At 35.6% G+C, this 26,738-nt stretch overlaps 2 protein-coding genes across 2 annotated transcripts in view; both read right to left on the bottom strand.

Annotated features, from left to right (window-relative positions):
- Positions 1–234: 234 nt before the first annotated feature.
- On the bottom strand, positions 235–8,768 carry LOC149782859 (sequestosome-1-like). Its single transcript, XM_089934393.1, has 7 exons — positions 8,407–8,768; positions 7,822–7,917; positions 5,754–5,980; positions 4,830–5,100; positions 4,128–4,360; positions 3,577–3,694; positions 235–1,533 (listed from the first exon to the last, which is right to left on the bottom strand). The coding sequence occupies exons 1-7, from the start codon at positions 8,573–8,575 to the stop codon at positions 1,403–1,405; spliced, it is 1,245 nt and encodes a 414-aa protein (XP_089790519.1). The 5' UTR covers positions 8,576–8,768; the 3' UTR covers positions 235–1,402.
- A 14,501-nt stretch (positions 8,769–23,269) lies between these two features.
- LOC149782860 (sequestosome-1-like) overlaps positions 23,270–26,738 on the bottom strand; it is a 6,554-nt gene continuing 3,085 nt past the window's right edge. The window contains exons 5-7 of the mRNA XM_089934395.1: positions 26,090–26,352; positions 25,597–25,726; positions 23,270–24,439 (exon numbers count right to left, since the gene is read on the bottom strand). Coding sequence (XP_089790521.1) covers positions 24,297–24,439; positions 25,597–25,726; positions 26,090–26,352 — 536 coding nt within the window. The 3' untranslated portion in view covers positions 23,270–24,296. The remainder of the gene's footprint in view (positions 24,440–25,596; positions 25,727–26,089; positions 26,353–26,738) is intronic.

Genomic DNA, 26,738 nt, shown 5'->3' on the forward strand with positions numbered 1-26,738 from the left:
TAACAAAGAAACTATACGAAGCACCATACTTCCGATATGTTGATCGTAAAGTTATATATTAGTTGTTGTAATTTCCATGCTGCTGCCGATATAATTTTGAAAAGCTGTCAGTGTCGGTTTGAACAAAAATGTATATTGTCCGTCATCGTCTCCAGTCTGCTGGCTGTTCGTAACAAAATAAGCTGGACACACTTAATGACCACTGTATAAGGTCCTCAAATAAAAAGACACATGTTTCAAACAATTATTTTAATAAAAAAAGACTTTTATTCAATAAGATAAACTATGTTTTCATACAGAAGGTATCATTCACGTGAGCTAGTGACATACAATCACAACACGGATCAAGTATAATTCATTTAAAGTTATTGTAATCATTTATGTGAGATATATGCATACAAGAACAACATAAACAGTGTTTTCTTTTCTTCTTTTAGCGACGCAATATTGTATTATATTCGAGTACTATTTTCTGGATGTAATGTGGGTTATTTTTTATAAATATCAGTTGTCTCATCACAAAAAATAAATTGTACAAAAATAACCCCTATAGCCGGACTATTCTTCATGTTATCGTCTCATATTTTAGGTTCATATCGTCAGTTTTCAATTAATTATATTTTACTTATTTGGTCAGCCAGTTTAAATGTAATAAGATACATTTTCCGACAGCCTCAGACTTGGGTACGGTAATGCCATCTCTTGGCAATAAGGCACCATCCACACATACCGTATATACTCGATTATAGGTCAAATCCAACTTCAAATTGCATAAAGCCAGATCTACGGTCGCATAATGCGCTGGTATATCCGATATCATGCAGTTTCTTAATCTGCATTTTAAAAAAAATCTGACAATCTAATGAGTTTATAATAGTTGAAAGAATATATTCGGATTGAAATAATCTCTACTAGGTAAAATTTAACCAGTACTGCTCATTTGTGTAAAACTTAAATATAACCCCAAAATTCATGGTTGTATACCTTAAACCTTGATACGTTTTCACAAATTGTCACAATTAATGTTTTGTCTTTTCGAAGATAAATGTTCAAACAATCCAAATCCAGTACATTAAATATTTTTGAAAACAATATCACTGTATTTAGTGATAACAATTACATTACATATAAAATAATGTTTTGAAGTACATGTGCATTTGTATATTTTTAAGTATCTAAAAAAATCCGTTTATACCCAAATTTGTTTCACAATTTATGTACATACGTAATTGAGATTAACGTACACAGTCCATCTACATATTTAGCTGAGACTAACACACACAGTCCCTATATATAATTAGGATTGAGAACTATATGATGAGATTGTTGACTTCCAGATCTAGGACATTCTAGTGTCCAAAGTTGTTGACTTCCACATTTAGGACATTCGAGTGTCCGATGATTAGGGCTTCGTGGCGTCCAGAGCTCGACCAATGTTCCCTTTCACGGACACCAAAAGACTGGTCAGCCAACCGCCTTCATTGTTGAAACCCATGGCCAGCATTTGTTGCAAGGCTTCTGTGATCTTGGTCTCTGTGGACGAAAATGCAAGTTAGAATTTAGATTCATTGAATGGTTTCTTGCGAGGTTTCTACATTTTTATTGAAGCTGTAATGTTTTAAATATTCAAATCTTTAATGCCAGTTGCTAAAATCCCGAAACCTTGTTTCTTGCCCGAAAATCGGGCGAGAATAACAGCACCGCAGTGCTGGCATACTGGAGGAAATTTCAGAGACTGAAGTCGGTTTACGTCGATCTTTAATGGTGCAAGTATGTAAGCATATGTTATACTTTTGCCCAGGGTTACAACCAAATGTCAAAACGTAACTTTCTTTTCGAACAATATCTAATACCAACCATTCTAATGATGCCGTACCATAATCATAATTTCAATAACGTATAGTGTTTAATCAACGTTATGACATTATTTACAATAAACGAAAATGTAAGTCCATAACTGGTACTTCGGCGTTCCAAACATCTGTAAAATTATCTTTCTCGGCAAACTCCTTAATGAGAAACACCCCTGCTGAAGAAGGATTTCCCTAGAAACAAATATAAAAATGCTGTTCTCGCACTCAGATTTTGTCTCGATTGCCGAGAACTAAAATGCGTCTAAATCTTGAGTTGTAATCTATCGTTATCCTTAATTAACTTAGCCCTGGCCCCTATTTCATGAAACTTTCAAAATGAATACAAACTCGGCTTAAAATCCTACTCTCCTTAAATCTTCAATGGAATCTGATTTAAAACAATTTCTTCTTATTGAAAGAAATTAAGACGACTAAACTAGTACAAGACATAGGTGCGATGATATGGTTCCATGGCATTTTACAGACTACTAAATTTTCAGATTTTGAGCTGAGAGTAGGGTATATAGATATTTTGAAAACACGGTCAGGCCTGAAATATACAAATATTTTTAAAGTAAAGGATTCAGACTTTCGCTGGCACCTGTCCTAAACTCTCAAGCCAGAATCATATAATGGTGATATAGTTAATAAACGAGATAAAGTCCGAGCTAAACATGTCTTGCTTTACTAATTTTTATATAGGTATCGAGATATTCTCTAATAAATAGATAATTAGTATTAGTCTTAAAAGTTGCATTAATTCAACAACGTACGTATTAAAATTAAGTCTTACATAAGACATTTTATTGGTTACTTTAAAGCCATAGTTTAGTCGTACTAAAGTCATACTCAAGTCATACCTATGTCATACTTAAATTTCAGCCAATAGGATCACTGGTTGCTAACTTTATTATAAGTCCATCTACCGGATAATCATTAAGTTCGAAAATGGACGTTTTTCTTCTTTTTTTTTTCTCAATAAAATTATGTTTCTTTATTTTATTGCATGAGAAATGCAGAGCTCTTTTCATCCGAATCTTAGAACTATTCTTCATTCGGCTGAGATGACTTTTAGCATTTTGCCCGAGAATCTTAAGTTTACTGCAAATAATCTCATGCATGAATATTGTTCGCGGAATATTATGCAGAATATTTTTCTTCACATTTTAAATTCAAAATACGAATTACTAAGTATAATAACTTGATCTGTTTGCTAATCAAAAAGACTGACTCTTTTTTCGCCTCGAATATTGTCCTTTGCCAGTAGGGAACGGGGTTACGTCAGAGAAATCTGGACTATTGTATACGATCGATTAAAACAAACACTGATGTTGGAATCTCTTACGCTTAATAAAAGCTTGTTTCTTCTACTTACAGGAAAATGCAGGAAAAGAAGGACATTCATTTTCCTTTAGTTAAGTGGGAATGCTGAATATATGATTGCCATCTTGCTTTGCTGGTTTCTTGTTTTTCAGAAAAATTTATAAACCTCGGGCAAGTCAACACAACCACGGAATCGTTTCAGAATTATATTAGGACCGTGCCTCTTTCTGCATTTTAAAGTTTTGTTTATACTTTAAAGAAAATATATCTCTCCCCCTTAAAAAAGTGTGAGAAAAAGTGTAGATCCATATCATGGTCTAAATTTATTGATAAGTTTTTGTTGACTTGATAAAACATCAGAAGTCAAACGAAATTTATAAGGAGGTATACTCTAGCATACCTGCATTAGGGTCAGTGGTCGTCTCTTCATTAGGGCTTGATGATGATAGAGGTTCTCTTCCGTTGGTCAGCAATGTCGTTCCATTAATTGCTTCACTTGATGATTTAGAATTCTTCTCCTGTTAGAATGGAAAATATGAGCATTGATTGCGTCTAAACATTGGCTCTCCGTTACTGTTCAGAAAACTGTCTAAATTACACATTTCATTCCACTGTGGTTTTAATCTTTGAAGACTATTATAATGTAAACAAATTTAAGACTAATAAACTCCTTTTAGGCGCAAACCGGTAGAAATAAATGGCGAAACAGCCCGTTTCCGGTTTTCCTCAGTTATTCGTCCCCTCTTGATAGTTCCGCCATCTTTTATGCCCATTTTCTCGCTGGGAATGGATAAAAACTATTGGCCCATTAACGCACATTTAAGAATATATTTTCATGACATTTTAAGGTATGAAGTCTAAATCATAAGTGTTAATACAGAAGCAGTCGAGACTAGATTGACTAATTATTCACCCTCAAACCTTCATGAAGGACGGACAAGGGAACTGTACCGTTTCTATATTTATGGTGCTGTCTAATGTTTCCCCTGAGGTTGATGGTTTGGGTTCATTATCTGCTTCTTGTTGCCGGCATTTTTCATGGCAGCCCGACCTTGTGCCAAATCTTGGGCACGAGCGCTTGCACGCACGTCCGCGGCCGTAGCAACCGCCACGTCCTCGGCGACCTCGGTTTCCACATCCAGAAGGACGTCCGTGGTGCTCTACGTCGTAAGAGACGTCGATACCTGGCGGAAAAAACAAAGTGAATATTAGAATTAAAACCATAACCCTACAGGCAAAACATGTAAACTATGGGTTACAGCATATTTTTACAAAAGAAAAAATGTAACAATAAATTTCGTTTGAACAAACGACTGCTACATGGTGGAGGGAGGGTAGGGACGGGAGACTAAAGGTATATACAATGCGTTTGATTTTGCAATGGAAGTAATTTTCTCACTTAAACACTGTTGAATATATATAAATTTTTGTTGTATATAATTTTGCTGAACGTTATATGAAAACATGCCGCCATGTGTATTAATAATTCATATTAAGTTAAACCTTATTATATTCTGTTTTCAGAGTATTTTATTTTATACATGTACTCTCTCTCTCTCTCACACACACACACACACACACACACACACACACACACACACACACACACACACAGACACAGACACACGCACATTAATTGCATTGGAATCGTACCGAAAGGGTCAAGCATTGCAGTAATGACTTCGCCAACGGTGGTTAGAAAGTCCTCTCCCTCCATGTTTTTCTCCCTCTCTCCGTCCTCACAGAATCCTGAATTCTCTGTTTTGGCGTCCTTCTTATTCCTGGTCTCCTTTTGACCACAGCATACCTCTTTCTGACCACAGCATGCCTCTTTCTGATGGTAGCATGTGTGATTGTCCCGGTTGAGCAAACACTGCATGAATTGACGCATCCAGCGATGGAAATGTGGTGGAGTAACAAAGAGCTTTAAAAGATTCAGGTCACAAATAAATAAATAAATAAATAAATAAATAAATAAATAATATGGGAGAGAGGCTGCGTTGAAACACAGTCCATTTTATCACTACGCTCTACCTGTTCTAATCGTGGTGTGATTCCATGTTTGTGTCATGACGCAATACACGGTTTTCTGAAACCACTGCTACGTATATACGCGTTTCGTAAATGTCCCCCTCCCCCTACGTAATATTTTCTTGATTGCAGACGCAATATATTTATGTTTGCAGAAAGAGAATTCGGGATATTTCACCCTCTTATCGTGACATTAAATATTACGTTATAGTTTATGCAATTAGTTTTGTATTAAAACCGTGTGCTTTTGCTAACATTACAAATTTATTTATTTAAAACAGGTTTAAGTATCGCCTGAGCTTTAAAATGCATTGTACGTTTCAGGCTGTGTTTGTCAGAGACATGTTCAGCACGAATGTCTCTTGTTCTGCACAGTGATGCGAAAGAAAAATGTTCACAATAAATAATGTAGCATCATATGAAGAGAGGATAAGATGAAAGAACAGGAAAATTTTAAATAAATGTAATTAATATACTGCTTTTAGCTGAAAAGCCATATCTCGCCGCAAGGACAAGAATTATTTTGTACTACCTTGATTTACTTACACTTGGTCTTGCATCCCGACATCCTGGGGGGCGAGTCAATGGTGTACTGATTTTCATCATGCTGTGTTCTGAGTGGAGCCCTCTTTGCTCGCACGTGGAACACAGGTCATAGTCTGGGCACGTGAGGCACTTGTAGCGAATTCCCACTATGGGGCCTTCACACCCGTCACAAATGACCCCTGGATGAACCCTGGCACTGACATTGGAGGAACATGATGCTTGATTTTCTAAAAATAAAGTTCTTGTTTTTTCAATCTAGTGCAAAAGCCGTACAGTCCAATATAAAAAAATAACAGTGCAAGTTTTGACTTTTATAAATATTTAAGCCTGTCTTATATCATGACGTTGATCTATTCATTCATCTATTCCACATGTACAATGCTCACGCTGTATACAATGCTAAATAATTATACATACGTTTTTACCTACACCTACATACATGCGTGCACGCACGCACACACATGTGCATAACTACATACATATAAATACGTAATGACTCTCTTGTGTACTTGCTTATAAACTATTATATAAAGGATCTGAAATGATCCGATACAGAATTTATGAAAGGAGTATAACAGTTTTAAGCTTTTGCTAGAGCTTTGGCAAGCGCAATTAGAAACTAGTTTCATGAATTCAATGTGAAATCATTTCCCATCTGAGATCGTCTGTCGCATAGTTTTTATTCTGAGTGGAAGTAATCTGGATAGAAAGAAGAAAAAAAATTAAATGACCAGGAACATTTAGAAGTAGATTTATTTTTGCACATTACAATTCAAGGAGCAACTATCCTTCCAATCGTTAAATCATTTGATACGGACAAAATCATTTTTAAACAATGAGTTTCCAGTAAAAATTCCTGTGTCGGGTCACACAGTTCAGTCAATAAGACTGCTTACGAAATTTCCACACAAAAGAGTTTTCGATTCTTTCATGGACATTCCATATGTTTTTGTGACCGTATATTTGCATTATTTGATTTTGAAGGATACTGTAATTGAATAACTTTTGGTCACTTGAGAGACCAATATTTGCCGATAATCTCTTCATGATATAAGCATGTTTGTCTACTTATATAGGCTATAGGCTGACATTTAAACCACACTTTTCATGGGGTTGGGATGCAAGATCTATATACTTTGTCGCAGCAGCAATGTCAAGATGACTGCATTACAATAGCTTGTCGGGCTTTTTCTACAATGACTGAATATGTTCCGTGTTGGACAGCGTTATGGATTTTCTCGGTTCTCCGATATTTTCGGTTTAACTTGGAGAAAGTCTAGCGAGCTTACTCGTGTTTTAGCTTAAAATCTGAAGAATTCTGCTTAGGGCAAAATGTCCAATCCCGACATACATAACCACTCCATTGCATTTTTTGTGTAATTGCGCATTTTTTTTCTGAATGTCCATTCGACTATCGATTGGAAAGTCAGCCGCCATATTACTGAAATAGTATTTATAACAATAAAAAGAAAGAAAATGAGGTTCCAGATGGCGGGGAAAGGGATATCCCCACGGTAGCAGCCACTCAGTAATGAGAACACTGCTCAAGAATTTCATTGGCTTATTTTGGACCAATCAGATTAACAAATTAAACATACATGTCAAAAATACTAAACCGCAAACACTTTATGTAAAATATACCAACTAATAGGCAAACAAATATATTCAATGTACACTTTCAACGTATTTTAATACCAATTCAAAATCATTCATTAAATTGGCAGCATCAAATCAGGGACGTCATTTCAACTTTTTTCGGGGGTTGGGTGGGTGCAAAACTTGATGGGGGGGGGGGCAAAACTTGACGGGCTTGTTAATTTTCGTATATAGGCAACATCAATTTTACAGTACATGCAAATCCCCCACTGCCCCCCCCCCCCGTGACGTCCCTGCTTCAAATAAAATCTTTTTTTCATTTTGATTTTATTGCATTTTAAGAATTATCCCTGCTTACGGCTGTTAGATGAAAACGTCCAGTTTTAAAGCTACGTATACACGTTATACATATATAAATATTCAAGGAGCAATTCAGCCTGTTCCATTTACAAAGGCAACACATTCTGCTTACCACGAATGTAGATTTTAAACAGGTTGTCATCAACGTATCCTAAGGCTTCCAGTAATTCTTCGTCAGAAGAAATGGCGACGAGATCATTCTCGGGATCTAATAATAATAATAATAATAATAATAATAATATATATATATATATATATATATATATATATATATATATATATATATATATATATATATATATATATATATATATATATATATATATATATATATATATATATATATATATATATATATATATAAACACAGAGGGAGAGACAGAGATAGAGAGGGATGGTTTCATGACCATGACGATGACAACCATATCACCTACTGAAGAGTGAGTGTGATGGCAGTAACCATGCGAAAAATACGGAATAAAGACACTACAAGGAACGAAAACTGTTAAAGCTAGAGATAAAATGTAGGATCAGACACCAAGTCAACAAAGTCGGTAAGCAAGCAAACAATTAACTAATACGTTGATTTGATAGCAAACTAATTACCACGAGACAAAATAAACCAACCGATCAAATTATTTCTCAATTAAATAATCAAAGAAGCAAGCATGCAAATAATAAATTAATAAATAAATACCATTCCAGAAAAAAGAGAATCTCCCATGTCGCAGAGAAGGGAAAATATCTGAAATTTTCCTGGATAAATAATCATAGCTACTGGTAACGTCTGTAGGGACTGAAAATCGTCGGATTTCTCGTTCTTCCGCTCTCAATTTTTGCAAATATGCCTTTACCGTCAGCGACATTCTCCCTACTTCTTTGAAATTCTTATTAAAAATCTTGCAGTAAAGTTAAAATATTTGTTACGGTATCTCTCTGTTAACAGTCGGAATTACTGTGCTTGTGTTTAAGGTTGAGATGGTACTTATATATACCCCAGGGCAGATTAGACTTCTGAGTAATCTTTTTACTTGGATATTCTAGAATCTTCGAAAACTCGGAGTTGTCAGTTCACGATGACATAGTTTTGTTCAAATTTTGACCAGTGCGCAGTTTCCGTTTTCACTGAGCATTCCTTAGCGTAAAAGGGGTGTGCTTTTAAAGGTGAGTAAATAATTTGACTTGATGTGCTCTGTTTCTTGACTAATCTATTTTAGCATACAAATCCCACGATTTAAATTTAGACCACAGCAGTATTTCGCTGTGTCATGCAAAATCTGCAACAGGGGAATTTACTCTTGCTGGTCTATCAATGTCGATATGTTTCCCGATGAAGTGAACAACATAACATACATTGTTGATACTTTCGACACGTAGACTACATTGAAACTGCATTATTGGTCACCTTTTTATAAAGGACACCTCCCCAGAAACGACATTTTCCCTCGTATAAAGGACACATGCTCATAAAATGCATATTAGAAGCCATTTAACTCATAACCTTTATATATTTCACATATATACAAGAACACCTGCACACAGAGGACACAATTTAAGAAACTCTTTTCCTCATAACCGTTGCATATTTCACTTCCAGATTGAAAACATGTGTCCATAAAAGACAAAATTGTATGGTACGTGGATTATGCGTCATCGATAAGTTGCATTAAATAAGAAAAACATGAAATTATCAAACCAACTAAAAGCTGAGACCTATACCAAATCTGTTTTTCATAACAGTGACATTGTGATGATAATATTTCAGATGTTTATTCCGGCTCATAGATTGTTAAAAATCAGTCAAATATTTACCCTTCAATACTCGTGTATATAAACGAAAATATTTGGCATTATTGGAATATATTTTTCTTGGCCAAAATTTGAACGATATATGAATTTTTCAATCAAGCACACATGGAGATGCAAGATTATTACTCATACGATTTTATTATAGATTATTACTCATACGATGCGTGTAAATGGTTTGGGATCATTGAATTATGTATCTAAATCTTTCACTCCAAACCATCAGAACCTGTTTCACTATCAAAAGACGAGAATGATATTCACAACTCCAAACCACCACCACCACCTATGTGAGAATATTCACTACTTCAAAACCACCACCCACCACCCGTGATTATCAAGAAAAGAATAATAACGAATATGGTAATGCCAGCTATCATTGCAAGCATGAAAACGTTAACCATCAGCAATACCACAACTTTTAGTGCTCCCCGTTGCCATCATCATTGTCTTCGTCGTCTTAGCAGTAGTGGTGGCGAGACAGTTGGTTTTTGTTTAGTTCCAGTAAAAGTGCCATGTATCATCTGCTTTCTGGATGCGTATTTCTCTATTTGTTTACTTATCTATTTGCTTTTTTTATTTGTTAATTATGGGGAGTCTGTGTTGGAAAGATATTTCTCAAACCGTGAAATTAGCCGATTTTTAGGAGCAATCGTCGTAATGGACAGTATTCGCGAAACTTGATGACAGCTTGTTTTAATTTCGTAAAATTGGCTCTAGATGGTGGCTTGAGATAGAAATAATTCGTTGTACCAGGTGTTTGGGTTGTGTCTCATGATGCATGGTTTCAAGTATTAATATTGAGCTTGGAAAGGCTTGATGATGAATCATATAAATGTTAAACAAGATAAACCATACAAGCGTCAAATTAAATTTTCTTGACGTGTCGTCATTAGGTCATTAGAGGAAATTTATTTGTTTATCCGTATTGAGACCCCTCGCGTGTAACAATGCACTGTCATCACAGAAACCTATATCTGCGACTCAGTGTATTGGATTTAGAACATCGACACACAGAAACACTTACATTCTGGATACATACAATTAACAATTTTGATACTGAACTGTGTATTTCCTAAATGTAATATTCTACGATGAATTTAAAGATCATTTATTTATAGGACTGACCATCCATTCGAGGTACGGGTCGGTTAATTCGGACTATTATCATCGATTCTTACTTTCATATGCGAGCGCGCGCGAACAGAGCGAATTTTGAAAGATGATTACTGACCATAACTTAGGGAATCTTTTCGCGTTTGAATTTGTTTGTTTAAACTGAAATATTAATTTTTCTTTAATTCCGAAGTTAACTGTTTGCATTTATTTGTCGTGATTGTTATATGACTCGTGTATTCTAAAAATATCATACAAAATTACCTTGAGATGAATTTTGAGGGATTTGTTCGAATTTACTCTTTTATATGTAATATGAATAACATACGCTGAATTAAATTAAAAACATAATTTACGTTAATTCCGATGTTAATTGTGAGACTGGGTGGATTTGTCTGTCTTAAATTATATAAATCACATAGACTAGGAACTGAGTTTACTGTGTCTGGAAATGTTACGCCAATGAATTTCTTTTTAGCAAGACGTGAAGTCCATTAATTCATCTGTGAAATTAAATTATGAATCCTTTTCAACTAAGAATCGTACGCCTACCGACCGATATAGTCAAGTTAGTGATTTATAGCCCACAGTAGGGCATAGTACTTTTTACTAGGATGTCTAGTTATGCCATGGTTCTATTTAGGAATTCGGTTAGCGCTAGGGAATGACATTAATCTTCCGGTAATAGTGTCGTGTGTATAAGATTTCAGACTGCGAACTGATCGATATTAGCCTCAGTTTCTGTTGAGTTACATTAAGACGATACCTGACGTAATAGGAGTGGGGATTATTGTTCGATCCCAGAAGTAAAAAAGGGTGGCAAATATTTAGGTTGCATATTTATGTATTTATTTTAAAGGGGAAAATTAGATCCATATGTGCACCACGCAGTGGGAAAAGAGAACAGGAAACCAAGTTACAGCTAATGACCCGAAAGAGGCTGGAGGAATAGAGGGAAGAGGAAAAAATACGGCAACTTTAAATTGTCACCAGCGTTGAATTTGGAAGAACCGGGAGCAATCGGGTTATACAGGCATGCTGAGCAAATGAGTTCGGTCATTAGCTCAGTTTAATGATTAAATTTGTTTATTCGGTATAATAGAATGCCTAATAGCATTTCTTATAAATTTCGTAATTCTATTTCTAAGAGAAATTGCATCATTAAAAGGTCATATCCAGTTTCGTTTTGTTTATGTAATTGATGAAGTTTGTTTATGTAATTGATGAAGTTGTTATATTTTACACACGAGGGGTCGTGTTGTTTTATTCCCTGCTCAGATCTATGTTATTACATCCATTAATTTCATATTTTATTTTATTATTTGCTCGAATCAGGCAATAACACCATGGTTACTCGTCACCTAGATTACGATAACTAAACCAAAGCGCAGTAAACAATGGCACCCTAACACCCTAACACACACACACACACACACACACATATATATATTGTTTTGATAAGGTCTCTTCTTTTCTGAAGGTCTCTTATTTTCTCATGAATGAGGTCAGTGAACTTAAGGTTACGTTTTGTTGTATAATCAACCAATATTATATAAGCTCATTGAACAGTACATATTTTTTTCATGATATGGTGTGATTTATCGAACGATATAGCCTTTTGAATTGTTACACACAGCACTTTACCCCCAGTTTAATCAGGAATTTTTGCTGAATGACTGTGTTGCCATGGTTCCAAATGCAACATTTTACTGCGTTCTGTTATCGCAACAACATGGGTCAACATGGTTCAATGTGTAGCAATAAATTGTTGCATTCGATAAATACCCTTTTTAATCTGCTAACTTTGTCGACAAAATTATACTCATTTTTTTTTAAATTACGTTTTTTATTTTTGCTTAGATAGTTTCAGTGAACTGAGGTGAGTTATTTTCACCTGGGAATGATATCAATAAACGTTTCCAATAATCTCATAATAATTGGCTGTCCAATAAGTAACTTCGGAATCTCAAATAGCCCAATAAGTAACTTTGGAATATCACAATAATCCAATAAGTTACTTTAGAATCTCACAATATTAGGCTGTCCAATAAGTAACTTTGGAAACTCACAATAGTGCAGTAAGTAACATTAGAATCTGACAATAATAGGCTGTCCAATAAGTAACTTTGGAATCTGACAACAATAGGCTGTCCAATAAGTAGCTTTGGAATCTGACAATAATAAGTAGCTTTGGAATCTGACAACAATAGGCTGTCCAATAAGTAACTTTGGAATCTGACAATAATAGACTGTCCAATAAGTAGCTTTGGAATCTGACAATAATAGACTGTCCAATAAGTAACTTTGGAATCTGACAACAATAGGCTGTCCAATAAGTAACTTTGGAATCTGACAATAATAAGTAACTTTGGAATCTGACAACAATAGGCTGTCCAATAAGTAGCTTTGGAATCTGACAACAATAGGCTGTCCAATAAGTAACTTTGGAATCTGACAATAATAAGTAACTTTGGAATCTGACAACAATAGGCTGTCCAATAAGTAGCTTTGGAATCTGACAACAATAGGCTGTCCAATAAGTAACTTTGGAATCTGACAATAATAAGTAACTTTGGAATCTGACAACAATAGGCTGTCCAATAAGTAGCTTTGGAATCTGACAACAATAGGCTGTCCAATAAGTAACTTTGGGAAAATGATTTGTTCTGATCAGTGTTTTACTTGTCCCGTTTATCAATGTGCAGTCTAAGGACAGCATACGTAATCACATGATTATGACTATTGTACATTTCGATAATTGGTACAAGATTATGTGATGTAATGTAATTTGTAGCTATTTATATAATGCTATAAGTTCTGCATTTAAGATGACTAAAAAATAAAAATAGAAAAACACCTCATTTGCTGACAGTCCGGTATTTTTAGTCACTGACAGAACCGTTGGGGTTATACAGGAATCGTCAGCAAACAGACTGATAAATGAACATTGCAAAATTTGTCAGACAGGAAGAAAAGTTAGGTTCGGCTGAGTCTACCGGAAGATGTTACATTATCTATCATCTGATCAGATTAACGCCCTTTTCATTGACACAGAAATAAAGTTTGCTGTCTGCATATCAGTCAAAGATAATTAGTACATTTCCGAAACGTATTAAAAAATGATACAAATTTGATCTAATTCCGGCAGATTAGGCACTGCAGGACCTGATTCTCTTCCTGTTGGCCACTTGTTGCAAGATTTATTTTCCTTAAGCCCCCGGCAAGAGTGTTTAAGACAAACGACAATATGACAAATCTCAGAAGATATAATAATAATAATAATAATAATAATAATCTTTAGTAAATGAATATAACACATTTGGTCATGAAAGACACATCTGCCATGTGATCCTCAATTTTGGTAACAGATTATGTTATAAATTTATTTTAAAAAGTCACTTACATACACTTAGGTGTACTTGTACACTCACTCACACATATTTAAAATTAATTATTATGTGTAATTATAGTGATCAACACATACACGTATGAATAATATACACAGATATACACATTTCAGCTTGTCAGAAGTCGTATCTATATACATCAAAATAAAAATGCGCATATTATTTCTGGACACAATGATACCATTCTCTATATAGCATCCCAAGAAAAAGTTTCTTTAATGATGTTTCAAACAAAACAAGGTAATTTGAATTACGTATCCTCAGGAGTAAGGAATTCAAAAAGGTGCCGATACAGTAAAAGAACTTTGAAATGGTTGGTTTTCGACCACAGAATCTGGACTTCATTATTAGCTGTGGATCGGCAATAACGTCCAGTCTTTGATGATCTTAGTTCAATTAGGTTTGATATATAAGATGGAGAAAGATCGTTTAAAGACATATATGTCATGATTCCTGTAAAATAAATAATACGTTTTGTGTGGGTAGCCATTGTAGACGTGAAAACAAAAAAGCTTGGAGTGATTCGTAAACACAAGTTTCCGTTTGCCAATTCTGAATAGATTATAATTGGACGTGTTTATTAGGACAGAGTTTTTTTAAGTTAAAGTAATACGATTTAAATTTTCTCTAAATTGTATTAAAAGTAAAATTTCATTCAGTTATATTGAAAGTAATTTCTATTAAGATATATTGAGATTAAATTCATTTATTTCTGTATTACAGTTATATACTACTTAATAAAGATTGCGCCCTTATGAGCAAAAAGGCAAAACTCTCTTGCACTATACATTTCCCTTGTATCATAAAGTCCGAAGAAAAAAAACTACACTGGGTAAGTTGTGTAGGTCGCTGAACTAACGAATTTCAAAAATTTTCTCTGAGTAGGTAATTAAGCTGATGTGGCAGAAATGTCTGTCTAATGACGTACATAGACCCACACGGTAGCCTGTAAGAAACGATGAAGCCTCACTTTGAGATTCTGGCAAAACTTAAGAACTAGACGTACGATCATATTTGACTGCGTCCTAAGAAACTGTGTATGAAAAAGCGAAGAGTTTTGTTTGACGAATTAGTCCGTTCGTCGGAATCTCAAAGAGGCTTGTATTGTTACAGGTAAGATATCGTCTGTGTACAATTTTTATATAGCATAGGGATTTTTAGTGTTAAGATGTTAATCTAACATTGGTACGTTGCAACACTGGATTATTTTAATATTTCTCTACTATTCTTTAATATATTGTACTGAAAGTTTAATTCTTTGAGGAACTTATATTTACTTGTAATTATATTATTGATTATAGTAAAAAACGACGTTCGCTACCAACTTCATACTCAGTAATAGTTAATTCAGATATAAAATACTCTTTAAATAATAGAGTTTAATACGTTGACATTTTAGATTAAATTCAGTAAAATTTATTTCTATTAAATGATTGCGGTATTAGTCTGAAATATTGAATTTTAGATTCTTTAGATATCATGAATTTATTCGATATTTAATTATCTGTATTATATTCTAAAAGGCAGAAATTATACAAATGTATGGTGTTGGTAAGTGAAACAATATCGTAATTTTATATGTATCTCTTATATCCGTAATTTAAGTTTCAATAGAATTAGGCCGCTCGCCGGAATCTCAAAGAGGCTCGTATCGTTACAGGATTCTCGTACCTCCGCTTGCCATATTCCCCAAGATATAGACGTATCTACGCCATCATAAGTGACACCTCTTTCAAGAGAGCTTGAACTTCTCTCTCTCTCTTTCTATCTGGTCATAGGAAACAGCACTACTAAGAGTTTATGAGAAAACATTCTCACAAAATGTTTACCTTCATGGTATAATTTAGTTAATATGACAAATTTTCTTAGTACAATGCATCACAAGAAATATGACAAATTTCCTTAGTAAAATGCATTACAAGATATATGACAAATTTTCTTAGTAAAATTTATCACAAGAAATATGACAAATTTCCTTAGTAAAATGCATTACAAGATATATGACAAATTTTCTTAGTAAAATTTATCACAAGAAATATGACAAATTTCCTTAGCAAAATGCATCACAAAAGCCATATTAATAATTAAGATATCAGGAAAATAACGGTGCGAAATATTTAAATTTAAACTCGATAAATAAGTAAAATAAACAAATACATTAAAATAATCAGTAGGGAAGCAGGATTTAAAGCAAAGATTCTCTTGTGTATCTCAATTTATTATCATGTAAGAATGACGATTGCTTTTCTTAACAGAGAATCGGATGAACCATTAAATTATCAAAATTTAAATATTTTATTCTCCATTTAGGCAGAATTTTGTTTGCTACAGAAGTGCCAAATAAAGTGACAATAATTCAGATTTGACCTAATAAAGCATTAGTTGATCATGAACTTAATACTAATGGACAAATAACGGTTGAAACATTGCGAGAGATGTCTTGCTTCTTCTTGACAGATCTTAGCTATACAGTTCTTCATATTTAGTTTAGAGTCAGTATCTACTCCGAGCAGTTTTACTGCCCAAAGAGGGTATCCCATGGTCTTCATTTCATTACCAGCATTATGTTTTTACAAAAACCGTGGTTTGGAATTTCTGGGGATTGCTTTTACGCCATTGTCTGAAAACCAGTCAAGTAGTATCTTCCTCTCGTTTTCCTTATATAAAAAAACAGGATTAAAAAGTAACAGCTAAATGAGTGCCCAGATTTGAAATACATTTGTTAAGTGCAGGGGATGGGGACAAACATTTAGTGGTCGGCTATTGTTTTACGGATGAAGCCCAAAACATGTTTTGAGGTGAAATTAGCGTGAATCCCCCACCCCCTTGCCCTATGTGTGGGCGCCCATGTATATTACAAGTATGACGGATGTTGCTTTTAAATAAAGGATTGGTGTTTTAATTAGACTTAACCGTCTAGTGTGCACAATAAATTTGAACATAGTTTAGAGCACCTTAATCAATAAGTCTTTGATTTATGTAATGTGTCACATCTGGTATATATTTTATCCTTGTGTCTTTTATGTACATATTGCAATTTAAAATAATGAAACGAATATGAATATGACCTAAATAGAATTAGTTATTGATGGTAAACAGGAAAGAACAGGCTTTATAGATGTGATTCAGACAATCTTTTGTTTACCACAACTCCTCTCTGTCTGTCTGTCCATCTCTCTCTCTCTCTCTCTCTCTCTCTCTCTCTCTCTCTCTCTCTATATATATATATATATATATATATATATATATATATATATATATATATTTGCCAAACAGACCCACAAAATAATATTTTAAAAATAAAACCAGGATTGAGGAAGCAAAGGTAAGTACGACGTAGGTGTCCAGATCTGACAGCATGTTAACTTCTAGCCTTGTGCATACAATAGCTCAGATCTCGGTAATTATTGCGAGAACTTGATGATATAAGCCCATTAACCAAGTTTGATCAAAATCGGATCAGAAATATAGCTTCCCTAGTGGTAACAAGCTCAGCCAATCAGACTCTATATCACCTCCTTAATATACATGACTTTTGCTTATTTATGGGGTAACAATTTCCTAACTCAATTATCCCGAGCAACTTTTAGTCATTGTACATATTCCTTATTCTATCAACAGCAAAATAAAAATATGGCATCTGAAGTAGAAACAAAGCTCAGACTATCAGACTGAAGTAGAAACAAGCTCAGACTATCAGAGAAGTAGAAACAAGCTCAGACTATCAGACTGAAGTAGAAACAAGCTCAGTAGATACGTATGATCACCTCGTCAATCTCGTCCATTGTCGAACTCGTCTGAGCCCCTGATGATATAAATCATTATTTCAAGTTTGAACTGGATTCAAAACATGGCCTCCGTATTAGTAGTAATCAAGCCATGGCCTTAATAGTGGTAGTAATTAAATCATTGCCTCCTTAGTGGTAGTAATTAAACCATGGCCTCCATAGTGGTAGCAATCAAAACATGGCCTCCATAGTGGCAATAATGAAAATATGGCCTCCATAGTGATCGTAATCAAAACATGGCCTCCATAGTGGTAATAATCAAAATATGGCCTCCATAGTGGTCGTAATCAAAACATGGCATCCATAGTGGTAATAATCAAAATATGGCCTCCATAGTGGTAGTAATCAAATCATGGCCTCCATAGTGGTAGTAATCAAAACATGGCCTCCATAGTGGTAATAATCAAAATATGGCCTCCATAGTGGTCGTAATCAAAACATGGCATCCATAGTGGTAATAATCAAAATATGGCCTCCATAGTGGTAGTAATCAAAACATGGCCTCCATAGTGCTAATAATCAAAACATGGCCTCCATCGTAGTAGTAATCAAAACATGGCCTCCATAGTGGTAGTAATCAAAACATGACCTCCATAGTGGTAGTAATCAAACCATGGCCTCCATAGTGGCAATAATCAAAACATTTGCCTCCATATTGGTAGTATTCAAAACATGGCCTCCATATTGGTAGTATTCAAAACATGGCCTCCTTAGTGGCAGTAATCAAAACATAGCCTCCATAGTGGTAATAATCAAGCCATGACCTCCATAGTGGTAGTAATCAAAACATGGCCTCCATAGTGGTAGTAATCAAAACATGGCCTCCATAGTGGTAGTAATCAAAACATGGCCTCCATAGTGGTAGCAATCAAACCATGGCCTCCATAGTGGTAGTAATCACACCATGGCCTCCATAGTGGTAGTAATCACACCATGGCCTCCATAGTGCTAGTAATCAAAACATTGGCCTCCATAGTGGTAGTAATCAAAACCTGGCCTCCATAGTGGTAATAATCAAGCCATGGCCTCCGTAGTGGTAGTAATCACACCATGACCTCCTTAGTTGTAGTAGTCAAACCATGGCCTCCATAGTGATAGTAATCAAACCATGGCCTCCATAGTGGTAGTAATCAAAACATGGCCTCCATAGTAGTAATAATCAAGCCATTGGCTCTGTAGTGTTAATAATCAAACCATGGCCTCCTTAGTGGTAGTAATCAAAACATGGCCTCCATAGTGGTAGTAATCAAACCCCATAGCCTCCATAGTGGTAGTAATCAAAAGATGACGAACGTAGGGTAATTCATTAGCTTCTCAGAGGTTGATCTTTGTGGGGATTGACGTACTGGTGTGGCGGATGCGGCAGTGTCGTAAACTATTAGGTGAAATCTGTTGGACGCCCCCTCCCGCCAGCGGGGGCCCAAGAGATTTGAAAGTAAGAAACTTTAAAATTATGTTTAATTTTAAAATACTTCAACATTGGTTTTAGTCTAGAGCGAGGACGGACTTACGGACAGACGCGCACACAGACGCCTAAATGATGACATAGAAAATTTAAAATGAAATATGTGCAAGCTATCCACCCCTACACCTTGTCAGGAAATATGTCAATGTGTAGTAGCACACGTATCAGCAGTTTGGTCATCTAACTGCCATTGAGTTCATTTGACAATAAATATATTCATATAATTACTTAAAACCTATGTCTTCAGCCATGTGTGAAAAAGCTCAAAGTTTATACACCTCATTCAAAATATTAGTTACATTAACCTTAAAAGTCATTCTAGCAACGTGAAAGAACGTGTCAAAAGGTGTGATTTAGCAATGAAGGTGAAAAAGAAAAATCAATTAAGGTGAAGTGAAGTGGGGTTGTAGCGGATCATTGTAGTTAACAGAAAGTTTGCAGGATCTCATTGTAGCTTATTTGCCCAGAAAGAAGTTCGTGGAATCCCCCTATAGCTTATCGGCCCGGAGGGAAGTTCGTGGGATCCCCCTGTAGGTTATTGGTCGTGAGAGAAGTTCGTGGAATCCCCCTTTAGCTTTTCGGCCCAAAGAGAAGTTCGTGGGACTTCCCTACAGCTTACTGGCCCGGAGAGAATTTCGTGGGATCCCCTATAGCTTATTGGCCCGGACCGAAGTTTGTGGGATTCCCCATATATCTTTTTATCCCGGAGAGAACACTAATTACGTGATCCTTAACAAAAATGTAGATCGAGTTGTTTGGCTCTCGTGACCATGCTACATACGAAACGGTAAAGTAAGGTGCCCAGTTCGTAAGTATTATAAGTCCGACTTTTGCGTCTGCTCATGAAAGCCCTGAAATAAGTTTTAATTACTATGGCATAAAATGTAACTATTCTCCTTAATGATAATAGGCAAACAGGGTTTGACACAATGTCGCTTAATTGTGTCATCCCTTACTGAAAGCGACTGCCCCATGCTGTTACAGCATGGTATCGGCGAGTTCCTTGTTGTTTTTGTTTTTTATAGAAGTGAGCGGTATTAACGGATTACCCAGGTATTTTTTTCAACCGGTACGTACGACGATACTTTTTCACTGTACCGGTATATCGGTAATTTCCGTCAGTAAGGAATGTACCGAAATTTCCGAGGAATCTTGATACAATTTTAATTACATTAACAGCGTGTTTTCATTACTCTTGACAAAATAGTTATTACACATATAATTCTATTCATGATCTTTGATCACATGTTCGAGACTCGTCACGTGTGCCAACACATGACCAAATGGAAAGTTGCGAAACATATTCGAGTCATATCCAACTGTCGGAAAAATTTCGGATTAAAAAAAACACACACAAAAATAACAAACTAGAACACATGTCATGTTTTAGTTATTTACTATCGTGTGTGAATGCAAGTTCTTTTGTAAGACTGCATAACATCTTACGATTTTCATGAGTGTACATGTTTTTTGTCTCAACTTAACGTAATTTCTCAAGCCAAATAAATATTTTCCCGTTTGTTGAGTAAGTGTGTTTTGTGTGTTTACTTTGCCGTCACTGATAAGTATCTTGCCCGGATGTTAGCATCCCACTCAAACCTTCCCAGTTTAGCTAGGAAAGTGTTGTCTTACAATGTCTCTCACAGTATCATTTAAATTACAGCTTTTAAATTACAACTTAAACAACATTTTACATGCACATAGAAAATTCGTCTTCTAGAAGATACTGACCATTTAATTTTCGAGGTGGAGGGAGGGGAACTGTGATTTTCCTTTGAGCTGAAATATTTGATTTCTTTTATCTCAGGATAATTAATATTTTTTTCCAAATAATATCAAAGCAATATATTTTTCCAGCTATTGAGTGAAGGAAATTAAACAAAATAAGTGTCATGCCCCTGCCCCTGTTGGTCCCTAATGTAACTGCGGTATACCGTGGTGCGTATCGCAGTACATTCAGAAATACTGCGGTATACCGTGGTACAAAATTTCTCGTGGTACACAGCTCTACTGTTTTTAATAAGGATTGGGCTCTGACCTCACACTGCAACGTACAGTTTTAAAAAAAATGAGATGAGTTTGGAAAGGTCAGAGGAAACTCAGATTACTTGATGGTTAGACGATACAGGGGACCCGCAATGAATTGCAGAAAATGTTATAGGCCTATATCTCCATTAGTAACGAATATGAGTATGTATGTATGTATGTATGTATGTATGTATGTATGTATGTATGTATGTATGTATGTATGTGTATGTATGTATGTCCTTTACGAACCGAAACCTTATTATACCGGAATTCCACAAGACTGCAATTTTTGTAACAAATTTCTATCCCAAATGCCAATTTTACGTTTAAATAAAAGATGAAACTTGCACATATGTTTTAAGCTGCTAAATTCCTGACACACGATGGAACAGATTAATAACGGTTATCACTTGCTTCAGTGGCCTAATCTGTGAGAGCAAGACCCAGAAAATATCTCTAAGGCACGCGAGGTTAAGACAATACTTGACACTCGCGCCAGCACAGATTATGGCTGCCAATAAGCTATCCAAAATCTTTGCACCGTACGAAAGAGCCAGCTTTTAAAGCTAATTATTAATAACCAAATGATTGTAGGTAAGCCATTTTAGAACCACAGTGTTTAGATGCCTATTACCTTAGTGTTATTGATCTTATTCATATAAGTACATGATCAATATAACATTGTTCCGGGCTTTATTAACTATGCATGTGGCATAGCTTTTTGATGCTTGGCCGACCGTGAGCTACAATGTAGTATTCCCAAAAATTAGATTGACTAAATGGCATATCTTGACCTATTAGATCTTATACACATATTTGTTTAAAAAAGCGCTTAGAACAGTTCAGCAGTGCAACTAGTCTTAATTGCTTGTGGTAAATGTGTCATGCATGGATCAGCTGTGTAACTTGTCTGTATAGCTTGTGGTAATGAGTTATGCAACTATTCTAAATAGTTTGTGGTAATGAGTCATGGGTCAGCAATGCAACTAGTTCATATAGCTTGTGGTAATGAGTCATGGGTCAGCAGTGCAACTCGTCCATATAGTTTGTGGCAATGAGTCATGGGTCAGCAGTGCAACTCGTTCATATAGCTTGTGGAGATGAGTCGTGGGTCAGCAATGCAACTAGTTCATATAGCTCGTAGTAATGGCTCATGGGTCAGCAGTGCAACTCGTCCATATAGCTTGTGGAGATGAGTCATAGGTCAGCAGTGCGACTAGTCTATATTGCTTGTCATATAATGAGTCAAACAACTACTTTATACAGCTTGTGACAATGAGTCATGGGTCAGCAGTGCAACTAGTCCATATAGCTTGTGGTAATGAGTCAGGGTCAGCAGTGCAACTAGTCTATATTGCTTGTCATATAATGAGTCAAATAACTACTTTATACAGCTTGTGACAATGAGTCATGGGTCAGCAGTGCAACTAGTCCATATAGCTTGTGGTAATGAGTCATGGTCAGCAGTACAACTAGTCTATATTGCTTATCATATAATGAGTCAAACAACTACTTTATACTGCTTGTGGTAATGAGTCATGGGTCAGCAGTGCAACTAGTCCATATAGCTTGTGGTAATGAGTCATGGGTCAGCAGTGCAACTAGTCTATATTGCTTGTCATATAATGAGTCAAACAACTACTTTATACAGCTTGTGACAATGAGTCATGGGTCAGCAGTGCAACTAGTCCATATAGCTTGCAATTGCGATAATGATTTATGTGCTATAACTGTCAAGTCAACAGCTTGCATCACACGTTTGAATTCCAGAGTAATCTATGTTATAAGATAGCCCATGCGGCATTTTCCAAGACTTAGATCAATGCTGAAATCGATCAAAATCAGATCATAAATTTTCATGCCAATTTTGTACGACTTCATAATCTAATTCACTAACATATCTAGTTACTTACATATAAACGAACACGCACACAAAAGACAACACCTGTACGGGATTAGTCACTTTAATGTTTATTATAAAAATCCTACTGAACAATGCAGTACATTGTATTTTTTAAATTGTTCGTAAGATACTACTGGGGACATATCATATTTATCTGAAGTTGATTATTGTTCAAAGAATGTTAAACTATTCGGTATATTATGGTGATATGTATTTTTAATGATTTAATCGTACACCTTATTGGCTGAACTATTGTTTATTGACCTGAGGATAGATGACACGTACATTTAATACATTAAATATTGGAACAGTACTTCAACCATGAAGATAAACAAGACAGTCGTTTAAAAAAATGTTTTATCTCACTGTGACATAACATACATGAAGATAATAGAAACACTATAAAAAAAGAAAATATGTCTGCATAAAAACAGATTAAATATATGTGGAACGTACTGACATTTCTACACAGCAAATATCAGGAAAAGTATATATGTACACAAGCGATCACAATATATGTCGGTTTTACGGAGAAAAATAAACAAATAAATACAACAAGAAAAGCAATAACGAAACATAAACAAGATAGATTCCATATTTCTAATTAAAATTTAATTTAATCCTATACAGGCAAGGCAACGATGCAGTCATAGCTTGCAATCACGAAAAATATTATGAGCACAACGGTGCGCAACAAATTTAAATTTCGCATTATAAATACACCCATAATAGCAAGCATCGTAAGTTTTATATTGTTTACTCATACCAATAAGGAGAACTTTTCAGGTATTTCTCACATCAACATTGAATAATGGTCTATAGTGGTAAACATGGTGAATATTAAAATCCAAGCGTAAAGCACTGGCTGATGCAATACTCGCTGTTCAATATAACACACAAATCATGCCATATTTTACAGACTCATGCAATGCTCGCTATTCAATGTAACACACGAGTCATACCATATTTTACAGACTCGACATTATAACTGGAATATGACTAGAATGAATAAAACTTAGGACAAATTCAGTTAATCCTATATACAATTGTTCAGTCCTGCAAGATTGGATTTCACTATGCTGTACCATGTGGTTTCATGGCGTCCAAGGCGCTGCTTATGTCGCCTTTTACTGACACCAGAAGATTGGACAACCAGCCACCGTAGTTGTTGAAACCCATGTCCGTCAACTGTTTCAGAGCTTCAGCGATCTTTGGGTCTAAAGACATGAAAGAAAGTTTCAATTAGTTCCTTACTTTAGCATTCAGATAATCCGTGCGTCGGGTAACAGGGGCTGGGGTGGCTCTGGCTGACTTAATTGTCACTAAAAATATATCAGTCTGTAACTTGAAGGCCATCCCACTCGTTTTACAAATTCTAATATGTTCCCGTATAAAAAGTCGTTTTAACGCACATTATGCAGCGTATGGCGATTTACTACGAACAAACACTGCAGTAATAATTAATTAAGTAGTAATTAAGACCTATACACAGATGACATTCACTCCTACGGTTCACAAACGTTCGGATATGTTTGTAATTGTAATCATGACAGACTTGCAGTTTGTTCAGGGACACTTTTTAAATCGCATTCTTGAAGTTAAAAAAGTGGAAAGGTTAGGACTAAAACAAAATCGTACAATTCACAATTTATTCTTATAACATTGAAAAAGAAAACTTAAACAAGAACAACATAAATTTCATTGAGACCTTTAAAAGACTTGCAATCAGTTCTAAATATGGTTTGAGACGGACTATACAGAGTATACTGATCTCAACCAACAGTCAGCGTCTATGGCAAGATATTAAGACCATCACGTGGAAACGCTTCTCAGTTTCGACGCTCTATTGCACGAACTCGAAAGAGTCAATTAGGAAATACTTTAAAACGCGAAATAGAGCTCTCCATTATGCAAAATCTAAAATTTCAACTAATATAACTGAACTGCCTGGCAGGCCAAATGGATGAAAACATGACATTTCACGTGCTCGATGCTAGGATACGAGGATATGAAAATGGAAAATGCGATTTTGAGAGAACCAATTAGTCGTTTCAAACACACGATACCATATTCAAAAGAACATGAATGCGTATTCTGGAAGCTGGAATAAGTGATTTCGAGAGAGTCAGTCAGAGATGAATTTTATATTGCATCATATCACCCCCGATCGCATATTCGAAAGCGAGTAATGTTTTTGAGGCTCGAACACGCAATCTCGAGTCTCAAATACGCGATGAAATGAGGGATAGATGTATTTTATGGGTGTTGAAAACTATGCAAAGACTATCTCCATAATAAGAAGTAATGGCCTCAAAGAATTAATAAAAACTTTGTACTGAGACACGCATCCTTGTGAGGATAGCCATTTACTAACCTGCCTCCAGATCGGTATTTTTCAGGCTTCCACCAGGAGATTGTGTTCTTGGTTCTTTACTAATATTCAACATTGTCCATTCATTAGCCTCAGAACTGGTGGATTCCTTCGTTGATGTCGGTTCGCCCTCCTGTTTAAAGTTTGTTGTCGATGAGTAATATCAGCGTAAGTTCATTTCGAGGAATAATTTAGCATAATTCATAAATGTAATTTTTGTTTCTTAAACTCAAGGATTTCATTTAAATGAAGCTAAGTTCATGTGTTACCATATCGTTATGATAGTGAATTGGTAAAATAAAAGGAAAAGAAAATACTAACATTTAAGAGGAAATTTGAGCAGCATGACGATGAACATTAAAGCGAAATAAGCTGAGTAAATATTAATGCATCCAAGTGGGCAAACATGAGGCGATAGCGTCCCTATTCTGCCTTCTCTTCCAAAATACCTGCCAGGAATCAAATAAAAACACATATGAACAAGTTCGGAACTAACCCTTATCATGGTCGGGTTTGGTGAGTGTTCCATATCTACATCCACAGTACCGTCCTTTTTCTCACCGGATGTTGATAGATGGGGCTCGTCATATGCATCTTGTTCTTGGTGTTTCCGTAGGCAACCAGGTCGCGTACTAGATCCCTGGTATGTTCCTTGGCCAGGACGTTCACTTTTACGGCAACCTCCACATCCAAAATGGTGTCGCTGCCCACATCCCTCACCATGTCCATGGTGCTCAACATCGTAGGAAACATCTATACCTGGTTTTCAAAGATTAGTAAAGAGTATTTATTTATCACAATCTTAACAACAGCAATAACATCATCATCAACAACAACAACAATAAGTGGAACAAATATTCAATATGTTGAGTAAAAGATTAGATTTTTTGTTGTTGTTCTAGAGTTTAACGCCATTTTTCAGCACAGGGTATGCTATACATGGCGACCAGTATAACTGTGGAGGAAGAACAACCTTGGAAAACCCAGGGAAAAACCACCGACCCACGAGAAGCTACTGGCCGGCTTTCCCACGTACCCACGCTAGCCGAGCCTTGGACTCGAACCCACGCAGACAGAGGTGAGATGGTAGTGATCCGGAACGGTGAGCGCTTTAGACCACTCGGCCACTCGGGGTCTAAATATAT

Source organism: Sinohyriopsis cumingii, chromosome 15, assembly GCF_028554795.1.
Source record: "Sinohyriopsis cumingii isolate HCF-2022 chromosome 15, ASM2855479v2, whole genome shotgun sequence".
Lineage (NCBI taxonomy): Eukaryota > Metazoa > Mollusca > Bivalvia > Unionida > Unionidae > Sinohyriopsis > Sinohyriopsis cumingii.

Excerpts from the sequence above, each read along its gene's own strand:
- LOC149782859 (XM_089934393.1), bottom strand. The coding sequence starts at position 8,575 with ATGTCGCTGACGGTAAAGGCATATTTGCAAAAATTGAGAGCGGAAGAA. Across the intron at positions 4,361-4,829 it reads TGCAATGCTTGACCCTTTCG|GTATCGACGTCTCTTACGAC; the intron begins GTACGATTCCAA and ends TTTTTCCGCCAG. Across the intron at positions 3,695-4,127 it reads GCACCATAAATATAGAAACG|GAGAAGAATTCTAAATCATC; the intron begins GTACAGTTCCCT and ends CCATTCTAACAG.